This window comes from Morone saxatilis, unplaced genomic scaffold (genome assembly GCF_004916995.1).
Source record: "Morone saxatilis isolate NCDOM2014 unplaced genomic scaffold, NCSU_SB_2.0 Contig1, whole genome shotgun sequence".
NCBI classification, from domain to species: Eukaryota; Metazoa; Chordata; class Actinopteri; family Moronidae; genus Morone; species Morone saxatilis.
In genome coordinates this window covers 15,276,644-15,296,024 of record NW_023339651.1, presented here as the reverse complement: position 1 = coordinate 15,296,024, position 19,381 = coordinate 15,276,644, and the positions used below count along the sequence as shown (strand labels likewise).

The 19,381-nt window shown below is 40.5% G+C and overlaps 3 protein-coding genes across 3 annotated transcripts in view; 2 read left to right on the top strand and 1 right to left on the bottom strand.

Moving 5' to 3' along the window:
- The first annotated feature begins 8,139 nt into the window (after positions 1 to 8,139).
- Positions 8,140 to 10,912, top strand: LOC118326765 (serine/threonine-protein kinase LMTK2-like). Its single transcript, XM_035659844.1, has 4 exons — positions 8,140 to 8,473; positions 8,661 to 8,754; positions 9,738 to 9,936; positions 10,092 to 10,912. The coding sequence occupies exons 1-3, from the start codon at positions 8,231 to 8,233 to the stop codon at positions 9,926 to 9,928; spliced, it is 528 nt and encodes a 175-aa protein (XP_035515737.1). The 5' UTR covers positions 8,140 to 8,230; the 3' UTR covers positions 9,929 to 9,936; positions 10,092 to 10,912.
- A 2,615-nt stretch (positions 10,913 to 13,527) lies between these two features.
- Positions 13,528 to 15,710, top strand: bhlha15 (basic helix-loop-helix family, member a15). The gene is made up of 2 exons (XM_035659831.1): positions 13,528 to 13,650; positions 14,315 to 15,710. Exon 2 carries the CDS (start codon positions 14,367 to 14,369, stop codon positions 14,928 to 14,930), a length of 564 nt encoding a protein of 187 aa, XP_035515724.1. The 5' UTR covers positions 13,528 to 13,650; positions 14,315 to 14,366; the 3' UTR covers positions 14,931 to 15,710.
- The window catches only part of tecpr1a (tectonin beta-propeller repeat containing 1a), a 14,232-nt gene continuing 10,559 nt past the window's right edge, over positions 15,709 to 19,381 (bottom strand). Inside the window, 4 exon segments of the mRNA XM_035660011.1 lie at positions 15,709 to 17,898; positions 17,980 to 18,099; positions 18,868 to 18,974; positions 19,116 to 19,208. Of these exon segments, the coding sequence (XP_035515904.1) occupies positions 17,767 to 17,898; positions 17,980 to 18,099; positions 18,868 to 18,974; positions 19,116 to 19,208 (452 nt within the window). The 3' untranslated portion in view covers positions 15,709 to 17,766.

The window sequence follows — 19,381 nt, the reverse complement described above, 5'->3', positions numbered from 1 at the left end:
CTATTTCTTATCCGTTTAAGCCGTAACTAAGGGACAATCCTGACTCATTACATTTTCGACTTGAATGTGGTTGCTGCTGTGCAACTGGATCATGGCCTGATGAATACCAGTCAGCTTAAGATGCAAGTGATAGGATCTGTGCTGGGTTAAGACAGGGTAGATGGGTTTGGGAGCAGGGGGAGGGAGGTTTAGGGACTCCCTCTGGCGTCTTTGAGGAGAGGAGGGTGGTGGGGTTGTTGCAAAGATAGAGGTGATAGAACCTGCGTTTCCACCCACAGTGCCTAGAACCTTTAGTCTCAGAACTACTTTTCAAGGAAGTAGAGGGAAGCTTGATCTAGATTTATAGGTGTGCTGTACAAATGGGTGCAAGGGACATAGGACGATATATATATATAAGACATTCCCAAAAATACATTCCGTCCAACAGCCTCTTTCTCTTTGTCAGTTCATATGACAGTTATTGGGATCTATAAGCCAACACAGGTCTCCATATCAAAGTGAAGGATTGACATGAAAGCACAGTATCCTGTTTCCTGTTCCTATAGTGTGAGGTACTGTGATATACCCATGGCCAGCGCCTTATTCCCAAATAAAGATCTTTATGTATATTCCAATGTCACAGGCCCCTGTAAACCTCATCACATTTAAGATTAGCCGCTGAAACAGATCTGCCCTTATCTGATCAGCGTTTGTGTGTGTGTGTGTAAATGAGAGCTCTGTCAACGAGCACTCAAACTCAGCTCCTCCATAAACACTTTAAGCCAGTCTAGGAGTCCCACAGCTGTCTCAGAGTGTGTGCGCCTGAGTGTGATCGTACAGGTCAGAGGTCAAGGTCCCTGCTTTTCAACACTTTTCCCACCATCTGCCAGCAGCCCTGACATTTCAAGTTAATTTCCTCCACACTTATATGTGTGTGTGTGTGTCAACTGTGCGTTACCCTTATGTTAATGCTGAAATATCATTTCGCTCCAATTAGCTGCTCCCCTAGCTGTGGTGATTACAGGAGGGGGTGAGGTAAGTGTTTACGTACGTACACAGTCATTGCTCAACCTACTAAATAGCACAAGTGCAGAAACAGAAATTGGCCCACACACAGTGACAGACAGGCACAGGCCTTTCACCACTGGCTTTAGTAGACTGATATAATGCATTAAAAGCATTGACAGCATATCTAAAAGCTGTTGTCTTTCTTTCTCAGTGCTGCTTGTTCACAACTGATGCAGAGAACTATTATGTAATAAAATGCAAAGGATTTTTTAAATCTTTAATCAACAGACTTTTTTTAACATGGCTATTGCTCTGGCTTTACCTTTTCCTACCAAGGTCCACAGTTTGTGTGAAGTCCTCAACCATAGTCACCCCACCGCAGCTAACTGCTACAGTCTACTGCTGTCTAGTGGTAGAAGACTGCAATAACATATGCTGCGCATAAACTCTTAGTTGTTAAGGCTTTTTTTTGTCTCCAGTAGTTATAATCTATATATGCAGACATGACAGAAAATACAAACTTGTCCTATAAATGCAACAATATTTAGCTGCAGCTACACTTTCCATCAAGTGTAGGTCTTGAACATAGTGCAAACATTTATTTTGAATTTTTTTTTCTAAGACACAACCAAAAACTTAATCAACATAGTGCATATACTGTATATACAAATAAATATATTGTATGAACATGCTTTGCTATAGCAATTGTATGTGCATGTATACATATATTTTGTGTTATTGGCATGAACAAAATGCTTTTGTCTTTTGCAGTGTACTGGAGGCAGTGACATTCCTTCTGACACTACATAAAAGACACATTTTGCCTCCAGCAGTCTGGTCAGTGTGTTCCACAGGGGCACACCTTTATATGTCAGCACTTTATTGTTTGTCTTTCAGCAGGGTCTTATTCTTCCAGGTCAGACACACTTTATGTAAACAAGATATTTATTCCACACTGTCATGAAATGTATTCTATATGGTGAATGATGGAGTAGTTAATGACCCTGAGTAATCCATGTTCTTATAGCACCAGGATATAAGTAAAGATAGACGTACTCCCCTTACATTCCCCCACCCTTCTCAGACAGCTCTCTCTCTCCTCCTGTCTCTGTCTCTCTTAACCATTTCAAACAAACACACTCCCCCTATCTTCACACACACTCACACTTCTCCCAAATATGGTAGTGCCCTTGGCAGCGGTGGTGCTAGTTCAGACGGGCACTGTTCCCAGGTCTGGACTGGGAAGGAGCAGGTGTACTGCTGTCAACAGAGGCTCATAAATACTCAGCCAGTGATCTGAGATGGATTACACATTTATGTCATCATATTAAAGACACTCTGTCAGCAAAACACCTTTAAGACCCTGTAATCTCCTGCCTAAGAGAAAAGTATTTTCTCCCTACAAAGAGGAGTTCATGGCACGGCACAGAAAAAGCTAGTGCTGATCTGCAACAAATTAGTCATTCAATTCACAAGCGGATGCATATCTGCATCCTGCTTTTATTATTTAAAATGTAAAGGCTGCAGGAAAGTTCACTGGCTAACTTTAAATGCCTAGGACATGACAGTTTTATTACCCTTGAGGCCACACACCGTGAACAAATATGTACACAAATGTGACATATTTACTACTCTGTATGTTGTTATTTTAGTGTCACATTTCATCCCGTCTCAACCCTTCTCCGGTGCAGACATGAGACCCCACTGTGTCCAAATAAAGGCTACAAGCAGCACTACCAGCGTCCTGACTGGAGGTTTTATTCTCCCATATTACCCATAGAGCTTTGCAGTGCCATTCCATTAGTGTCGGACAGTGACTTTAGAGACTGGAGCTCCTTCTCAGGCCTTGTGCATGGTGTATTCTGCATGCTCAGAATAAGCCCAATGATCTCCAATTACCCTCCTCTCACGGATTGTTTGGTGTCACTCGCCGTCTCCTGGTTGGATGTGATGATTCTGCGCCTGCAGTGTAAAAGGATAGTTCTACAGTTCTTTTGGCATGCACCGTGCACGTTACAACTCAATCAGAGCAGCAGACATAGTGGGACCAAACCAGTTAATTAAAAAAATTCAAGCTGTGTCACTCGGTGCTTGGGCTTGTTCTCACCCTTTGTAACACAACAGACAAATTCTTTATTTTAGTTCACCTGTTTATGCCCCTGAGGTCAGGTTTCCCCGCTGTGGGGGATTGTGGGCTTGAGCCAGATGAGAGAGTTGGCTTTGGTTGGAAAACAAATAGACCAGCTTGATGGCTTTCAGCCCATCTCTGGTCAAAGGAGCAGAGTAGATCAGTGGATAAATGATATTCACTGCTTTATCCGGCTTAAATAAACTACAGCATATAATAAAATTAGGCTTCCTCAGCTTCTACCCAGCCACTCAGAAGGCCTGAAACCAAATATGTATCACTCTTTCATCTGGACATTTGGATGCAGAAGTTGTCGTGATATCGGATTATGAGCAACTTAGACAGCGGACATCAATCATTACTGCAATGTGAAAATAGAAAGTGGAACAGACCGGAACAAGCTCAGATTTTGCGCCAGTGAGACGGCTTTCTGCTCAGCGACTGTATCACATCCTCATATGTACTGCTAAGTCCAGTGAAAAAAGAGTTGACTTTATTGAAACACTGTACTGTAAGCAGTCCGAGTGCCCTGGCTGACCTGATATGGATCTGTGAGTGCAGGTTGCTGGGTGACACGATGCCTCGCTGGACGACAAGGATGATGTGGGAGGAAGGGAGCAAAAAGCAAAATGAGGAAAGAAATGCAATCACCTTCCTCATTCTGGATGGAAACACCATCTGTCCATCTCTATGTCTCTTTTACTTCAGTACCCTTGTTTTCTTATTTATTTCCCCTCTCTTGGGCACCAGAGGTGGACTGAATGGTGACAGTGTTGCCTCCTGGGAACAACATCATGATGCTGCCTGGGTGTGTAAAGCAGAACTCCAGCATCAGTGATTTTGTTGCCAGGGGAAGGACTACAGCAGCGAGAGAACTTCCTGATAAATGTGGGAGCTTGGAAGTTACATGATAATACTAGTGATTATAAATAATATTACAGTGGAAGCATAGTTTAATGTGTACACAGAGAGCCAAGTATTCCATTATTATATTATGATTTTATAGTTTATACTTTGCACTGTACACCTCTTAGCTAAATGTATACAACACTCATTGCCTGAGAACAATACAGTAAAAGCTCTGCTGCAGTTCTCTCCTCTGCCTCAGATCTGACTAAAGCTGCATGCTACTCTGCTTTCAACCTCTAGAGGGAGCGAATGTTCCCTGTTGCATCTAGTGAGATGATGCACCAAAAACATAGGCTGCGGGGCTTTCCACACATGTAGCCCACAAATACAATATACAGTCTCAGAACCTACAGAACTTAATCTTTTGTTTCACCTTTCCGTTTGCAATTGTATTTTAAATCTAATCATTAATATTATATTGTTATAATAAACATTGCTTTACATTAAAAATGATTTATTGTTTTTAAATCTCTAAATTCTTGATTTAAATGATAAAAATGTTGAATTACAGTTTATGGTCTTCCTTTAGGCTACAGTAAACTTGTTAAAATATATTATATATTCATTCTATCAAAGTAGGGATGAAATTAATCATACACTCTAGTTTCTACTGTCGGCACAGTGAATCTTTTTGCACAACCATTTAAATTAAAAACAAAATAATTGCTGTTATAACTTAACAAAATACAGAATAATCAAATACTAATTTTACTGAAGGCTCTGGGTTCCCTTTTGAGATCCACTGCTCTCTAGTCTAGTGAAAACAGACTACTTCAAGCTGCATGTGCAGGTATAAGGACTGTTTAACTCACCTCTGTGATTTAAAGCCAGTTTCCAGAGGGGAATGACAAATCAGAAAAAGAATGCATTGATTTACAGTTTATACTGTTAGGAGCATGTACAGTAGTGTTATGGAACCATTTCACAATAAGGTGTAATAATGAAGTGTTTATAAGTGGTCGGTATGACTTTATGAAAGGTAAACAGAACTATCCATTCATTCTTTACAGATCATAATGCATTAATGCCTTTATCAAAACCTTCTGTTGGTTCAAACTGTGTATGGAAGAGCTCCTTAAAAGACAAATATAACCATGTTGATATGAAAAATACACTTTACTTAAAGATTGTTTGCATGAAGCATAATGTATGTATGGTAAAATGAATACGTATAATCCACAGTAACCATTTCCTATATACAGTAGGTCACTGTGACATTCACTCTGCTGTTAATCATTTAGGAAGCTCTTCTACATTAAACCGGATAGGTTATTGATCCTCATCTTGCACTCTCTCACTGCAGAAAGGCCAGCAGCCTCAGGGAGAGTTCTGTACATGTGAGCTCTTTGTCCTTTCTCTGTCCTCACATCCTTTTCCATCTCATCCTCTTCATAACCTCCCTTTACTCTTCTTTCACCCTCCCCCCCCCCTTATTTCATTCCCACCCCCCTCATTCATTCATTCACTCTCTATCCTGCCTAACCCCTTCACTTTTCTCCCCCCTCTCCTCTCTTTTTCTGTGCATCTCTCCTCTCTTAGTCCATATGTTTAGCGTGTCTCTTTCGGTGCCCTTAGTGAGGTTTCTGTCCTGCAGTAGAAGCCAGGGGAGTGAGTGGCGCTCGCACGATGCAAGGTAGGAAAAGGAAATGCTGGTGTCATGCATGGTGGATGCAGAGAGATTAAGTGTGTTGCAACACATTCTGCAGCGTCATGATGCAGCAAGATTTTGAGGCATTGCATATCAGTTGAGAATCATGTTTCCTCTCTTTATTTCTGCAGAGTTTAAATACTTCAGGGATGGGGCTACAGTGGTGATTTCATTCGATGGTTTGAACTGGCTTTCTAAAAGGAGATGCAGTGAGAAAGAAACCAAGAAAAGGTATTATTTTTATTTTTATTCATGTGATTGATGGTCTGTCAGCGTTTGTGTCTTTGCCTCTTGTGGTGGTGGGGCTGTTTGTGTATTGGCTGTTTATAATCTGTCTTTACCCTGAGCTCCTGCACCTGTTACGCAGTGAGGTGTTAATTTACCCAAAACAGGGCAGATTACAGCCTTCACGGCCTACTGCATACGTGTGTGTGTGTGACCCTACAGTAGTGCATGTGTGTGTGTGTCCTTTTATATCCTTTACGTCACAGCTGCTGTGAGTCAGCTCCTCTCTTCCTTTCCTGAGTCACTCATCCAGCGGTTGCTTGGTTACTGCAGAGCGGTGAAAGTTTCCTATTGCGTCTTTGTCTCCGCGGATGGATGGGCCCCGATATTTATTCAGGCTCAGGAGTGAGTGGCCAAATAATGTATGTGTTTGTGTGCATGCGTGCGTTTGTGTGTGCACTGTTTCATCCAATGGACAAAGGCTGACCGATCAGTTTTAGTACATCCTGTTGTTAACAGACACTGAAGGGCAGTCAACCTCTTAAAATGTCCCGTGGAATAAAACAACACAGACACTGAAACGGATTTGACATTTGTGTGTAAACCAACCTTATCTTGTTGAATCTTTATTGAATTGAGCCCTTTGGCCAGGCACAAACAGTCAAATGAAGGTCCTGTGTGTAACATTTAGGAGGCTATATTGTCAGAAATTGAATATAACCTTAGGTAGTCATAGATTTTGGAATGAGCTGTTTTTATCTACAGATGCTTTGCTTCCATGGAGTCTGTCATGTTGAACTGCCATGTTTCTACAGTAGCACAGAACAGACTAACCAAACAGATGTAGATAGGGCCTTTTTTATGTTTTTCACAATTTTTGCGGCCACCGTAGTGTCTTTTACACACTTCACAGCCCAATTTTCATTCCCAGGAGCAGTGTTCATTGATTTGTAATCTGCAACTTCACCACAAGATACCAAGTCTGACACACTGGATGTGCTGCTGTGCCAATTTTGAATTTCACTTACAGAGGGATCAATAAAGGAACATCTTATCTTATCATTCAATTGGGGTAATGTTTCTGTTCACCTGATCAGTATAAGTCCAACATTCTTTCTTTTAGCTCTGTTTTTGGTCTCTACCAACTCCTCAGGGAAATATCTGGCTCTTTAGCTGCTAAATGATCCACTATGTTCATCAACTAGTCGCTAACTGTGTCTACCTGCTGTTTGCTGCTGAGCAGGTAGTGTACACGGGGTTTTTGGAGCTTATTCACTGAAAACAGCAGCCTGCTACAGCTGAAAATGACGCTATGAGACTGGTGAGAGTTGGTCAGAACAGTTAAGCTGAACAATGAGCTAAAAGTCACTATAAAGCTTCGTAAAGCTGAGAGGACCTGCAGATTGTCACATTGCAATGCAACTGCAACTTAGGTAATTGCCACATTATGATTACATAAAGTCATGCCTTTAAAGTATAATTCTGGTTTTCATACAACCTAGCATTTACATCGTGAGTAAGGAGACAACATGTTAAACAGAAAATTAGTAATAATAATCCACCAATGAGCTGAAATCCTGTAATTGCCCTGTCAGAAATCTTTTTTTCTGTGTTCCCAGTTCTCAGCAATTACCTTAGTAGGAACAGTGTTATTGTAGACCTTTTTCACAGCAGACATTTGGTCTTGGAAACACAAAGGTGTTACTATAAAATTAATGATGGCTCTGTTCCCTTCCAGAGTAAGCCATTACAGTGATTCAAAAATAGTTTGATTTCCTTTACATGTGATGATGAAGAGAAGCAGTTTGAATGTGAAGTCTCAATGAGTCACTGTGAATCATTCATGCAGGGATGAAGAGCTCCAGTCGTTGATGACCTCAGGTCAGATGATCCGGGCTGCTGAGGAGCAGCCGATCACCTGCTTCTGTATCCTTGAACAAAGAGGAAGTACAGTCCCTCAGTTATGGAGGAACAGTGACTGCAGATCAAGCTTGGTAACATGGCCGCCATCCCTCTCTATCTCCCTTCAACACTGTGGTCTTCCGAAGGAGTCCAGGCATCGTTCAAAGTTCACTCCTTTAGCTTCTTTTGTGTCCAACTTTCCGAAGGAGGCCCAATGGAAGAGACTTATTTTAAATATGCGGGACATTTTCAGTTTCATCAAAAAGGATTTAAACATCGTGACCCTGCAGGACACTCTTACATTAGATCATAATAGCTTTATCATTTTCTGTGACGAGGACATACTGCTGCAACGTTTTGGTGACACTTGCCACACTGAGGATTGTAGGACCTCTATAGTGGATACTGGTTGGAGTATCATTGAAAACAACATGTTAAGTGATTTGAAAAGCTCCACAGCCCACTGGCCCCACAGTCCCAGCACCGACAACTCAAAGGAGATTCAACAGGAACCGGTCTGCAGAGACAGTTTTAACACATGCAACTTTAAAAGTCTTCTGAAATCCTGTCGAATCTGCAGCGCTCCACAAATTTTGTCAGGGAGGGACAGGACTGTAAAAAAGAAAAAGAGTGTGTCCTTTAATGATGATGTCACGGTCTACCTGTTTGATCAGGTACTGTTCTCCTGTTGTCTATTTAACTGTAGCTTGGTGGGTTTTGGGCTTAGTTTCCCACTGGGCATATGGAGGTTAAATACATACACAGTGATTGTTCCACTAATCCAAACCAAGGTTATGACTCTTCACTAATATGACGTTTCCTGTTTAATTTCCACTGACTATCCACTGCTACTATTCTTAGGAGAGTCCCACCGTGGAGCTGCACTCTGGGCCCTACACATCTCTGCCAAGCAGCTATTCCTGCAACCTGCCAGATGTCATATTAGAAGACAGTGGTACTATTTTAAAGGACTATACCAGTGATTTTACATGTGCAACCACATTTCATTTTCCGTGTACTTAACATTACTGCAGACTATTTTGCACTGGTGGAAAGTAACTAAGTATAGTTACTCATGTTATGTACTTAAGTAAAGTATTTGTGTTTCTATTTCATACTACACTCACTGCAAAGAGGGAAATATTGTCCTTTTTCCTCGACTAAATTGATTTGATGGGTAATTACCAGTTACTTCAAAAATATTCAAAGATTTTACACACAAAAAATAAAATGATAACGTGATGGATTGAACTGTTATAGAATAAACTACCCAACAGTATATAAAATACTTACAATTAGCTCCACATCGACCAGCTACAATCGTAAAATTCGACATTAATTTATCAGTGACAATAATGTAATGATATAAATGATTTTAAGTGTATTTTACTAAAAATACTTTAGAATGTTTTAAAAATTAGGTATTTTTACAGTGTGGTACTGCAACATTCGCTGAAGTGCATATGATGAAAATCTACAATCTAATTTGCTATCTGTTTGCTCAATTTTGAATGAATGAATTTCTCTATTTGCACCATTAAACACAATATTGCATTAAAGAAAACACACAGCTTTCGAAATGATGAATGTAAACAGTATACAGTATATTGTACTGAAATGTTTTGGTGTAATTCTGGCTGAAACAGGATGTTGGAACACGACATCAAGAGGGATTATTAACCAAGAGTTACTATTTTTTTTAAAAGAGACAGAATATATATACATATATAGATAATATTTTGACACTAATGTGGACAATTCCTGATTATGCCACTAACTACTTCAGACTACAAGCCCTCTGGCAATGTAACAATACCAGGGCGGGACAATACAAGGGTTAGCAAACTTTAATGTTTGTAAGTCTTGCTAAATCCAGATGCTGCAGGTTATTGACACTTTGTTGTCTCTGACTGTTTGTTTTGTTGGTTTTGCCTGCAGGTTTGGAGTGGGAGGACGACTTCTCAGCTTTGGAGAAGAGCTGCCATTTTCAGTGTGTCAGACACTCGATATCTCAGCACTACACCCTTTCCTTGCCAGAGCAGAGCCACACTACTCTTCCCAGGCGTTTCTGTCTGTCCCAAACCTGCCTGTTCCTCACCCATGTCACCGAGTCAGACCTTGAGGTGTGAGATAAAGGGTTCGTGACACACTCATACACACATATTGAGTTATAGGTGCTTATTTTTATGACACAGTGTTTGCAGCCTTTCCATCAAATCGTCTGCCTTCAGCCAAAGGCCATCTCACTGTCACCATGGCCTAACGTGACATCCACACTTGTTTTTCTTTCAGACAGCCAGCCTTGGTCTAATGGAAAAACTGACTAATCGTCCAGATCTCGTCCTCCTCACCTCTAACTCATCTGCCCACCCACCCCCCTCCTCTTTTATGATGAGTCAGGGATTTTAATGGGTTTTTTTCCTCTCTCTTTTCCAAATGGATTCATAGCACCTGGCGTTCATGACATCACAGCCATGCAGGACTGTGTGACAGTGCATTCAGCCTTCACAGTTGTTGGTATTACACGATCACTGGCTATGATGTGATAAAACAGCCAGTTGCATAACAGCGCCGGTACCTTTCCAGCTGTAAACCTGTTTGGAAGCTGCTTTCCATGCCAGGTTGTGTCCTTGGACCTGAAACATTAATGTTGTAAATTCCAAATTACATGAGTTTAATAAACTGTCATTAGTGTCTGGAATCCCATTTTATCTTTAAATTGTTGTATTCAGCAAATTCCAGGTTAATCTTGGGACTATACTAAGACTATACTGTTGTTTATACAGTTTGTTTTGCTCAAACAGAGCATGCTTGTGGAGGCCCTGTTTGCTTGCCTCATTACTGAAGTGTATTCAGCTAAGAATTTATCAGCGGCTGTGGTTAAATAAACAGTGTAAGCCTTAGGGCCAATGGAGGCAGAAACTGAACAAACTAAAAGTAATAGATAATGTTTCCACAGAGCCAGCATCAGCAAGGTTTGGTTGATTAGATATAGTGTACCTGAGGAGGAAAGGAAACCTGGCAGGACCAGTCTTAGTGTTCTCTCTCTCCTACTCTCTCTCACACACACACAACACACACACACACAACACACACACACATACACACACACACACACAACACACACACCACAAAACACACAAGCTGTTCAAGGACAAAAAAAGCTAATAAAAAGAGCTGGGAGCTTCACACCTGTAGCTACATTATTGTTGTTGTTACATATTTGTGATACTCAGTGCTAATGTCAAATTACACTGATGTTCTTTATCCATAAACTGATCCTGGTTAATGGCTTATCTTTAACTAGGCTACCATAAGGTAGGCTATATTTCTATTATTGCTACTTTTATTTAAAAATAGTTAAATTTGCTCTTTCAGGTTTTTCTTTAAGCTAATGTGCCACATAGCCTTAAAATTGTTACATTAAAGCATCAGAATTATTTAGTAATACGCTATTTAGACAGAAACTAAACAAAAAATATGAAGTAATCAACATTTCCCCCTTATTAATTCATTAAATACTTCACTTATTTTGCTGCTACACTGTTGCTACATTTTCTTGTTAAGCTGCACTTCCTAGCTGCTTGCGCATGGCTTTTGCTCAGTGTGTCACTGTGGCTCAGAAACTTCATGGTTTTATATGAAAAAGTTCTAAATTAACCTTAAGAGGACATTTTAGGGATGTCTTAGCTTTAAACTTCACAAATTTGGAAATAATAAATGGGAAGACCACAATATCTGTGTTCAGTCTGCCAACATTAAAAACCTTTGTTGTTTACAATATTTAATGCATTAGTTAAACAAGAAGAAACCTACAGTTATTTGATAACAGATGCTATTATCAGATTAGTCAGATTATCAACAAATAAAAATTAACATGATAGAGGGCAGAACTATAAGCCTGTAATAGAAATTTATCTAAAATGCTTTTAAACTAGTTACATTTTCCCTTTCTTTAAATTAGAAGTTTACTTTCAATAATTCAGTTTAATCTCATGTAAGAAGCGAATATTTATTCATTTGGATTTTTAAATATATATATATATTTGATAGTTGATAGTTTAAAAATAAAATATAAAAAACATACTATAGGTATGGAAAAGACAGGTGTCTAGAAAAGCCTCAAGAGACTGTGGGTTATTTTTGATTCACGCTGTGCTGTGAAACATGATTCAACTGTATGAATGGTCAGTCAGTATATCTCACTGCCCAGTTGATGATCTTCACTGCACATCACCCTTTCTCTACTCCACTATCTATCACAGTCCGAAGGGACAATAATCCCAACTGCCAACAGTTGTGTTTTGGTCAAACCCAGGTCAAACAGACAAGGCAGCAGGATACAGCAGATCACACACACAAGAGGGGAAGGGGTGTGTTTGCTGGTCATTATTTAAAAAGGTTTATTGTGTTATGTGTGTTCTGTCCTTTTTTCTTTTGGCCGTTTTGATCAGTACAGTAGTTTGATGGCATCTGTTAGCTGTCATTACAGGAAAAACAACAGTGTTTTGCAAAAAGTTTGTTAGTCCGGTAAAAAGTAAATAACGTGACAAAGTTTAAATTAGGCCTGGCCCTGCCTCTATACATTCAGGTGTAGCCTGGAGGACTGTATTCAAATGAAGCCGTGGAGGGCGATAAGCCACAATGGAAATGATGTTAACTGCTTAGAGTTAAAGGAGTGCATGAGGAACAAAAACACATGGTTTCTGTCTCTGTTAACTGTCTCATTTGACTTAGAATAGGCCAAGAAAATCAGTTGGCCTCCGCTGCTTCAAACTGAAGAAAAATACTGAGGAACACTGAAGGAATACAACATGTATTAGAGTGGTACAATGGATCATCATCATCATCATGACATTTACATTTATTTGTAGTTCAAAAATTGAACACAGAAAGACATTTTTTAAAGTCATATTACAAATGGGGCCATAATTGTTTCTTAAATATTAGATAGAGTTCCACCCATCATCTGCAGTGTCCCCTTTTTACTACAAAACTTGCAACTTAATTTTGTTTCCTTCAAATCACATACATTCATGTAAATTACTTTTAGTGGCTTTTAAAGGAGACTGTAACCCTACGATGCAACGCCATGGTGCTAATGGAGAATGACTCTGTGATGTTTCTACTTCAGGTATAATGATATTTGGAAGGAAAAGACATTTCCTTTACATTTTATGTATGTACATTCACTCAAGCACATACACTTTTGACTTTACTTGTGTATTTCCATTTTGTGCTGCTTTATACTTCTACTCCACTTAGAGGGAAATACTGTACTTTTTACATCACTACATTTGTTTAAACGCTGTACTTTTTCAATTGTACACATTCAGTCAGTTTATAAAATATGTTGCATTGCTACAGATTAAACTACCCTGTGGTATATAAAGCAGTTAAAATGAGTGTGACTGCTTAATGCATCAGTCATTATGGTGTGATAACAACAGACTGGAGCCAGTGGCCATGGTGAGTATGCTGTGTACATTATGCTGCTGATACTTTTTAACTTTTAAGTAAAACTTTGAATGAGACTTTTACTTGTTGCAGCATTTGGGAGAGAGAGAGAGAGCGAGAGAGAGAGACGAGAAGGATTGAGAATGAGAGAGAGAGAGAGAGCGAGCACAGAGCTGGAGGGAGAGGGCTGGCTCTGTGATTGGTTGAGCAGCGCTACGTGTACATCAGTCAGCTACAGGTAGCTCACATGTGACAGTTATCAGACTGTGTGTGTGTGTGTGTGCTGCACGGCTCCGCTCTGCTCTTTACGCGATGGTGCTGTGGATGAGCGGCTGCATGGGGACGGAGTTTCTGTAAACACTCGGGAGGAAAGTTAGTGTTTGTAACTTCCAAGGTAAGTCTTCTGACATTATGTCGTCCTGTTTCATTCACTTTGATGGCTGCAGACAGTGTGTGTATCATTTACTGACTGTACTGCCTGTGTGTCTGCTTATCAGTTACAACACTACCGTTGGTGTGGTGAAACTGGGGTTAGGGAAATAAAGAAGGATGGAGTTTAGGCTGCATGTCATATTTTCATTACCTGCTCTAATCTATGTAAAACAGCTTTATCTTTTAAGTTTTAGGACTTATAGCAGCATATTTTATATCATTTGGTTTAAAGACATTTCCATTGCTTGTGAATTGAGCTTACTCATTATGTTAAATCCACATGGTGACTTTCATTGACAAACTGGGTAAAAAGGAGTGCTGGAGGTGAATTAGCTGAAAGCTGCACTGGCTGGCCTCTGTTTTTGTGAGTGTAACCTTGAAATGAACATTATCGCAGGAGCATGGGGATAAGAGAGGCGTAGATTAACAGACCAACATCATGGAGTTTTCTCACTGCAACAGGCTGATTAGATACAACAGGATGCAAGGCTGTTTGAATTGGAGAGAGGATTATTCAGTGCTTGGGGATTACTGGCTGACTAGTAGAAGACTGTTTAAAATTTATTTTTGATTTTATGTCAAAATGCCACTTTTTTTTTCTCTAATATTGCCCTCTTTTCTTGCAGGCCTGTTGAAGCTGTGAGATCTGTACTGTTTAAGAGAGAGTGAGGCAGCAGGATGAAGTCCAAAGGGAAGGCTGTGAAACCATCCAGGAGGACCTGGTCTGACCCCGAGCCCGAACTTGAACCTGACACAGAGCCAGGCTCCAGTGAGCAGGAAGGCTCGGAGGCCTCGGTGCGGATCGGCGGCTCCTGGAGGGGGTCGCTGAGGGACAGGGCAGGCAAGCGCCAAGGAGGAAAGGGTGGAGGCCGGCGACGTAGGCAACATGGCTCCAGCAAAAAGGAACGCAGCGTCAGGCGGCTAGAGAGCAATGAGCGGGAACGCCAGCGGATGCACAAGCTCAACAACGCCTTCCAAGCATTGCGCGAGGCCATCCCTCACGTCAAGACTGACAAGAAGCTGTCCAAGATCGAGACACTGACCCTGGCAAAGAATTACATAAAATCCTTAACCACCATCATCCTGGACATGTCAGGGGCCTGCCTGCCTGCTGATGGGGACCCTTCAGAGTCCAGCGCTGCCAAGCTGCTCCAATGCTACCAGCAGCACCTGGAGGAGGATGGGGAGGATGATCTTACCCAGTACCTCACCCACGTGCACAACTTCAGCAAGCGCAGCTAACAGTGGCTGCAATGTGGTTTTGAGACCAGGAGAGCCACCAGGAAGCTGTCACAGAGGCCTGGGTAGACTTTTAGGGCCAAATCTCAAACTATATCCAGTTCTTACATGCGCATCACTCTGGGATCTGGTCAAGTGTTGTTCACTGTAGGAACCCGGTGCTGTGGCAGATCGTAGACCTCTGTCAATAAACCCATGCTTGACCAAAGCAAGAGGTGGGCTGTGTAGAACTTGCCCTTCATACAAAATATGGAAGGATTTGAGGACCATTCACCTTGCAGACACAAAGACTGCAGACTGTGAAACCCAGACAGATCATGGTTATGAAGAGTGAAATGTGTTATTGTGCTCAGAAAAGAAGGGCTAATCTTTTGCCATTGTCTCTTATTTCTCGTCTTCTTTGATATGAGCCTGAGCAGGAACTCTCTTTTGTTTAATCTTGTGATCTTCTTGTGTGTTTTCTGTTGAGAAACCTGCTCATTGTAGCCTCGAGTCATAACTGTCACATTCAGGAAAAAAAAGAAATGCAAGCAGCGGGTAAAAACATTTAAATGTTGGAGCTAGAAAGTGTGTTTGCTTATTTGCTGATGAGGACAGTCTACCGGCAAGTTGACAGTTGATTTACTTGTCTTCTTAAAGGTTGTGTGCCCATAGCTTGGAGTCCCAGATGATTTAAAGTGCGTGTTATTTGACTTTTTGTGTGTTGCGGCAGGACGCTGTAGTGAAAAAGAGGAGAAGAGAAACTATTTCAAGAGTTATTATCAATAAACACATTTATTTATTGACAAGGACTGTTATTTTGACCATGCACAACACTTGAGAAATGTACTCCACAAGTTCAACAGCACTGATGTGTTACAGTAACAGTTATTCACAGATAATACAGACAGAGCTCTGTACACTTTTAACATTTCCAAATGCTGCATCATATTTAGAAAATATGGTGTAATTTAGGTAGCCGTTAACATAAATTAATGCCTGAACAGATGCAATTCATCAGTGTATGTGGTAATGAATATGTCTTAATGGAAATATGTCTTTTTTAATACATTGCTCTTTGTTCAATGTACAAACACGACTTCATCTTATATATTACCACAATACTTGCTGTATAATAATAATATCTTACAGACTTATAACAAAAATATAGTGTTCTTTTAACGTTTTTTTCTCTCCCTGCTCAGTCATTCTACCATCAGGCCAAAGGAAGTAGGCGGTGTGCAAATGCAAACAGTCTCCTGAGAAAGAGGAAGGTTCAGTAGCATTTTACCACAAGACTTTTACAAGTAATCCATAATTTCCAACTTATTTACATTGCTAACCATTGCACATGCTCTATGACAGCAACAGAAGAATGACACCATATTTTACAAAACAAAATTAAAATCTATATAAAACATCACTCCACCACAGGTAAATAAAGCCCAGTGCAAGACTTGTTACAGCTTCTATGTTCTGGCTTCAAAAAAACCCCCATAATATAAATGAGAACAAAAATCTAACTGTATTGGAAGTTAATTGGAAAACCTCCAAATTCCCTGAAGAAATATAAGGTCAATATTTGTTTTTAGTTAAAAGTTAAAAGGAGTTAAAAGGTCTTGTCTGTACCATTAGAGGACCAGTGTGTAAGAATTAGTGGCATCTAGTGGTGAAGTTGCAGACTGCAACTAACTGAACACTGCGCTCATCTCTATTTAATGACCTGGGAATGAGAACAGGCTGTTAAGTGTGTAGAAGGAAGTACCGTGGCCACGAAACTTGCAAAAAACACGAAAGGCCCTATTTACAGCCAGTGTTTGGTTTGGAAGGTGACCCACGTGTCCATAGATAAAAACAGCATCATTCTAAGGTAACAAAAACACAATCATTCCTTTATTTAGGTGATTATACGCTAACGAAAACGTACTTTTGCATACCCATTTCTGAAAATAGATCCTCCTGAATGTTACACACTGGACCTTTAAAACAGCCTTCTTGCCCTCAAACTCTACTTCACACAGGTTTCACCACATTACCCTAAATTGGATTTTCTCCTCAAAACAACTGGCAGCATTGTTGCAACAATAAACACGAATTTAAGCTTCAAGAAGTCCTTTCAAAAACCTACTAAATTAGAAACAGCTGCTATCCATGTTTTTCCACAGTCAGTAGTTTAAATGTTTACACCAGTGTAGACTAGCAGACATGGATCAAACATTGTCCTGTCTGTATTATCCAGTTATCAATTCTTCTGTTTCCAGAGTAATCAGGCTTTACTCTGTTGGAACATGTGTTAACCTGTTGACTACAGGCTAAGATTAAACATCTATTTTTATTTTATACACAATACCAGCCCTGGAGCTGACAGTTCAGTAGCTAAGCCGCTGTCATTTAAGTACACTATTTCTTTTCCCTTTTCAAAAAACACATTTGTTCAAAGCCTCCCTTCCGCCTTCACCTTACATGTGATAATCTATACACAGAAACCACACAAACATCATATTCTAATGAATAAATAAGAAAAATACATTAAGACCATCAAGTTCAGTGTCAGTGAACAAAAACAGCAATGGCAGACAGAATTAAACAGAAATGCTGGTACAGAGGAGATAAATGTTTAGTAAAACAAACAACACACACACCATAAGACTAGAGGTTGTCTTCAGAGAGAAGGAGACAAATTCAGTTCAGCATTTCAGATTGTTCTGAACACCCCAAAATCTTTCTGTTACGACAGCTGCAGTGACGTGAAGACTAAAGGCTGTCTGGGGTGAAATTATCTACAAAGGTTTACTACAAAGCTAATATTTAGGATGTCTATGTACAGTATGTGTCTGCCTATGTGTGTGTGTGTGTGTGTCTAGCATCCCACAGCACTGCTGTTGATCTCCGTGTTCCTGACAGTGAGGGGGATCCTCTCTGTTAGAGAGGGAAGATGGACCCGGGGCGGCTCCATGGAGTTCCCTCTCACTGTGATGTGGTCCCATCCACCCTGAAAGACAGGAAGATAGATTGTAAGATTTTTCAGGACATGCAGATACCCTGAACATAGTTTGTTTTTTTGGCGCCTTACCCCAATGCCATAGTCCCACGATTGTCCTTTAGGCTCCAGAGGTTGGACTCCGAGTCGATGGCACACCGTTCCACAGCTCAAACTGTGGCTGCCCTGCACCTTGTCCGCTATGATCCACACCTACACACCCACAACAACACAACAGACAAGGGTTGTTTATAACCTCAGTGTTATTTCTTATGAGGATTTTGGTGGATTCATGTGTTCACACATACTTTCTGAATAATATACTTTTCATACTTTCCTGTCAGACGCTTCCAACTGCCATGTCTGAACTTCATTATTCATTACCCACAGCATTCTCATGCTCAGAACTGCTGATATATATAATATGAAGACTGGCACATCCACACCTATCATTTACTTCAGTGTAGACAGTAAGAGAGGCGACCAGTGAAAGAAGTTCCATAAGGTGCATTTACATGCTCCTTGGATGATCCCATTTCCTGTGTTAGGAAGTCATTGTTAAGACTTTTGTGTGTTCATGCACTTTAAGTCGTAATGTGGAAACAATGTGGTCACTACAAAGCAGATGTGTTGTATTTTACTGTTTAAAGCCTTTAAACAACACGTTGTTTCCAGTATTTTTGAAGGTAACGGATCAGGCGAGCCATGAAATATGATTAATTTCAAACATGCATGTAAATCATAAAACCGTCTTTGCTTAAAAGTATGGTATCGCTTGTGAAAATGGATGATAAGAAAAAGTCCTCCATGTTTCTGTGTGATATGACGTCAATTCAGCAAGTGTGCCAAAATTTTCACAGACTCTGAGTTGTTGTTCCAACTTAAGGGGGGGAATTTTCCTAGTCAGGTAACAGATTTTTCCTATTACTCCAATACCACATGAATGCAGCAATATTCGAGTACTGAGATCCTGGTACTGACCTGGTCCAGAGGACCTGCGGAGACCTTGCGTACATTATTAGAGATGTGTTCCCAGGAAGAGCCCTGAGGGTAGCTGGGGGTCACGCCCTGCCGGTACCACAGGTTACCTGGACAGGAAATAGCCACATCGGACATATAATCAGAATTTGCCTAATAAGAAACATAAGTATCAGGTATATCAAGTATCTATCTATCAAAATGAATGTTTGTATGACTGCAAGGTGTAAATACAACCGCAATTGCTTTACCATTTTCATCTACAGTGTAGACTGATGTCCTCCCGACAGACACCTGCTTCAACTTCTGTTTGGATGGGGAGGGGATGTGGTACCAACAGTCTCCTGCAGAGGGAGACACAACACATATTATTGTATAAGGGAAACTCATCTTTGTTTGCAGCATCAGAGGCTGACAAGTTTTATTTCTTTAACTCTGCTCATAAGTAAATATCATTATTTTTATTTCAAGTTTGACAGTGGCATGAATGATATTCTCTGGTCTTACACACACACAC

What these genes read in the sequence shown, in the direction of transcription:
- LOC118326765 (XM_035659844.1), top strand. Translation starts at nt 8,231, where the DNA reads ATGTTAAGTGATTTGAAAAGCTCCACAGCCCACTGGCCCCACAGTCCC. An exon ending in CGGTCTACCTGTTTGATCAG is followed by an intron (nt 8,474 to 8,660) that starts GTACTGTTCTCC and finishes TACTATTCTTAG; the next exon opens with GAGAGTCCCACCGTGGAGCT. An exon ending in TGTCATATTAGAAGACAGTG is followed by an intron (nt 8,755 to 9,737) that starts GTACTATTTTAA and finishes TTTTGCCTGCAG; the next exon opens with GTTTGGAGTGGGAGGACGAC.
- bhlha15 (XM_035659831.1), top strand. Translation starts at nt 14,367, where the DNA reads ATGAAGTCCAAAGGGAAGGCTGTGAAACCATCCAGGAGGACCTGGTCT.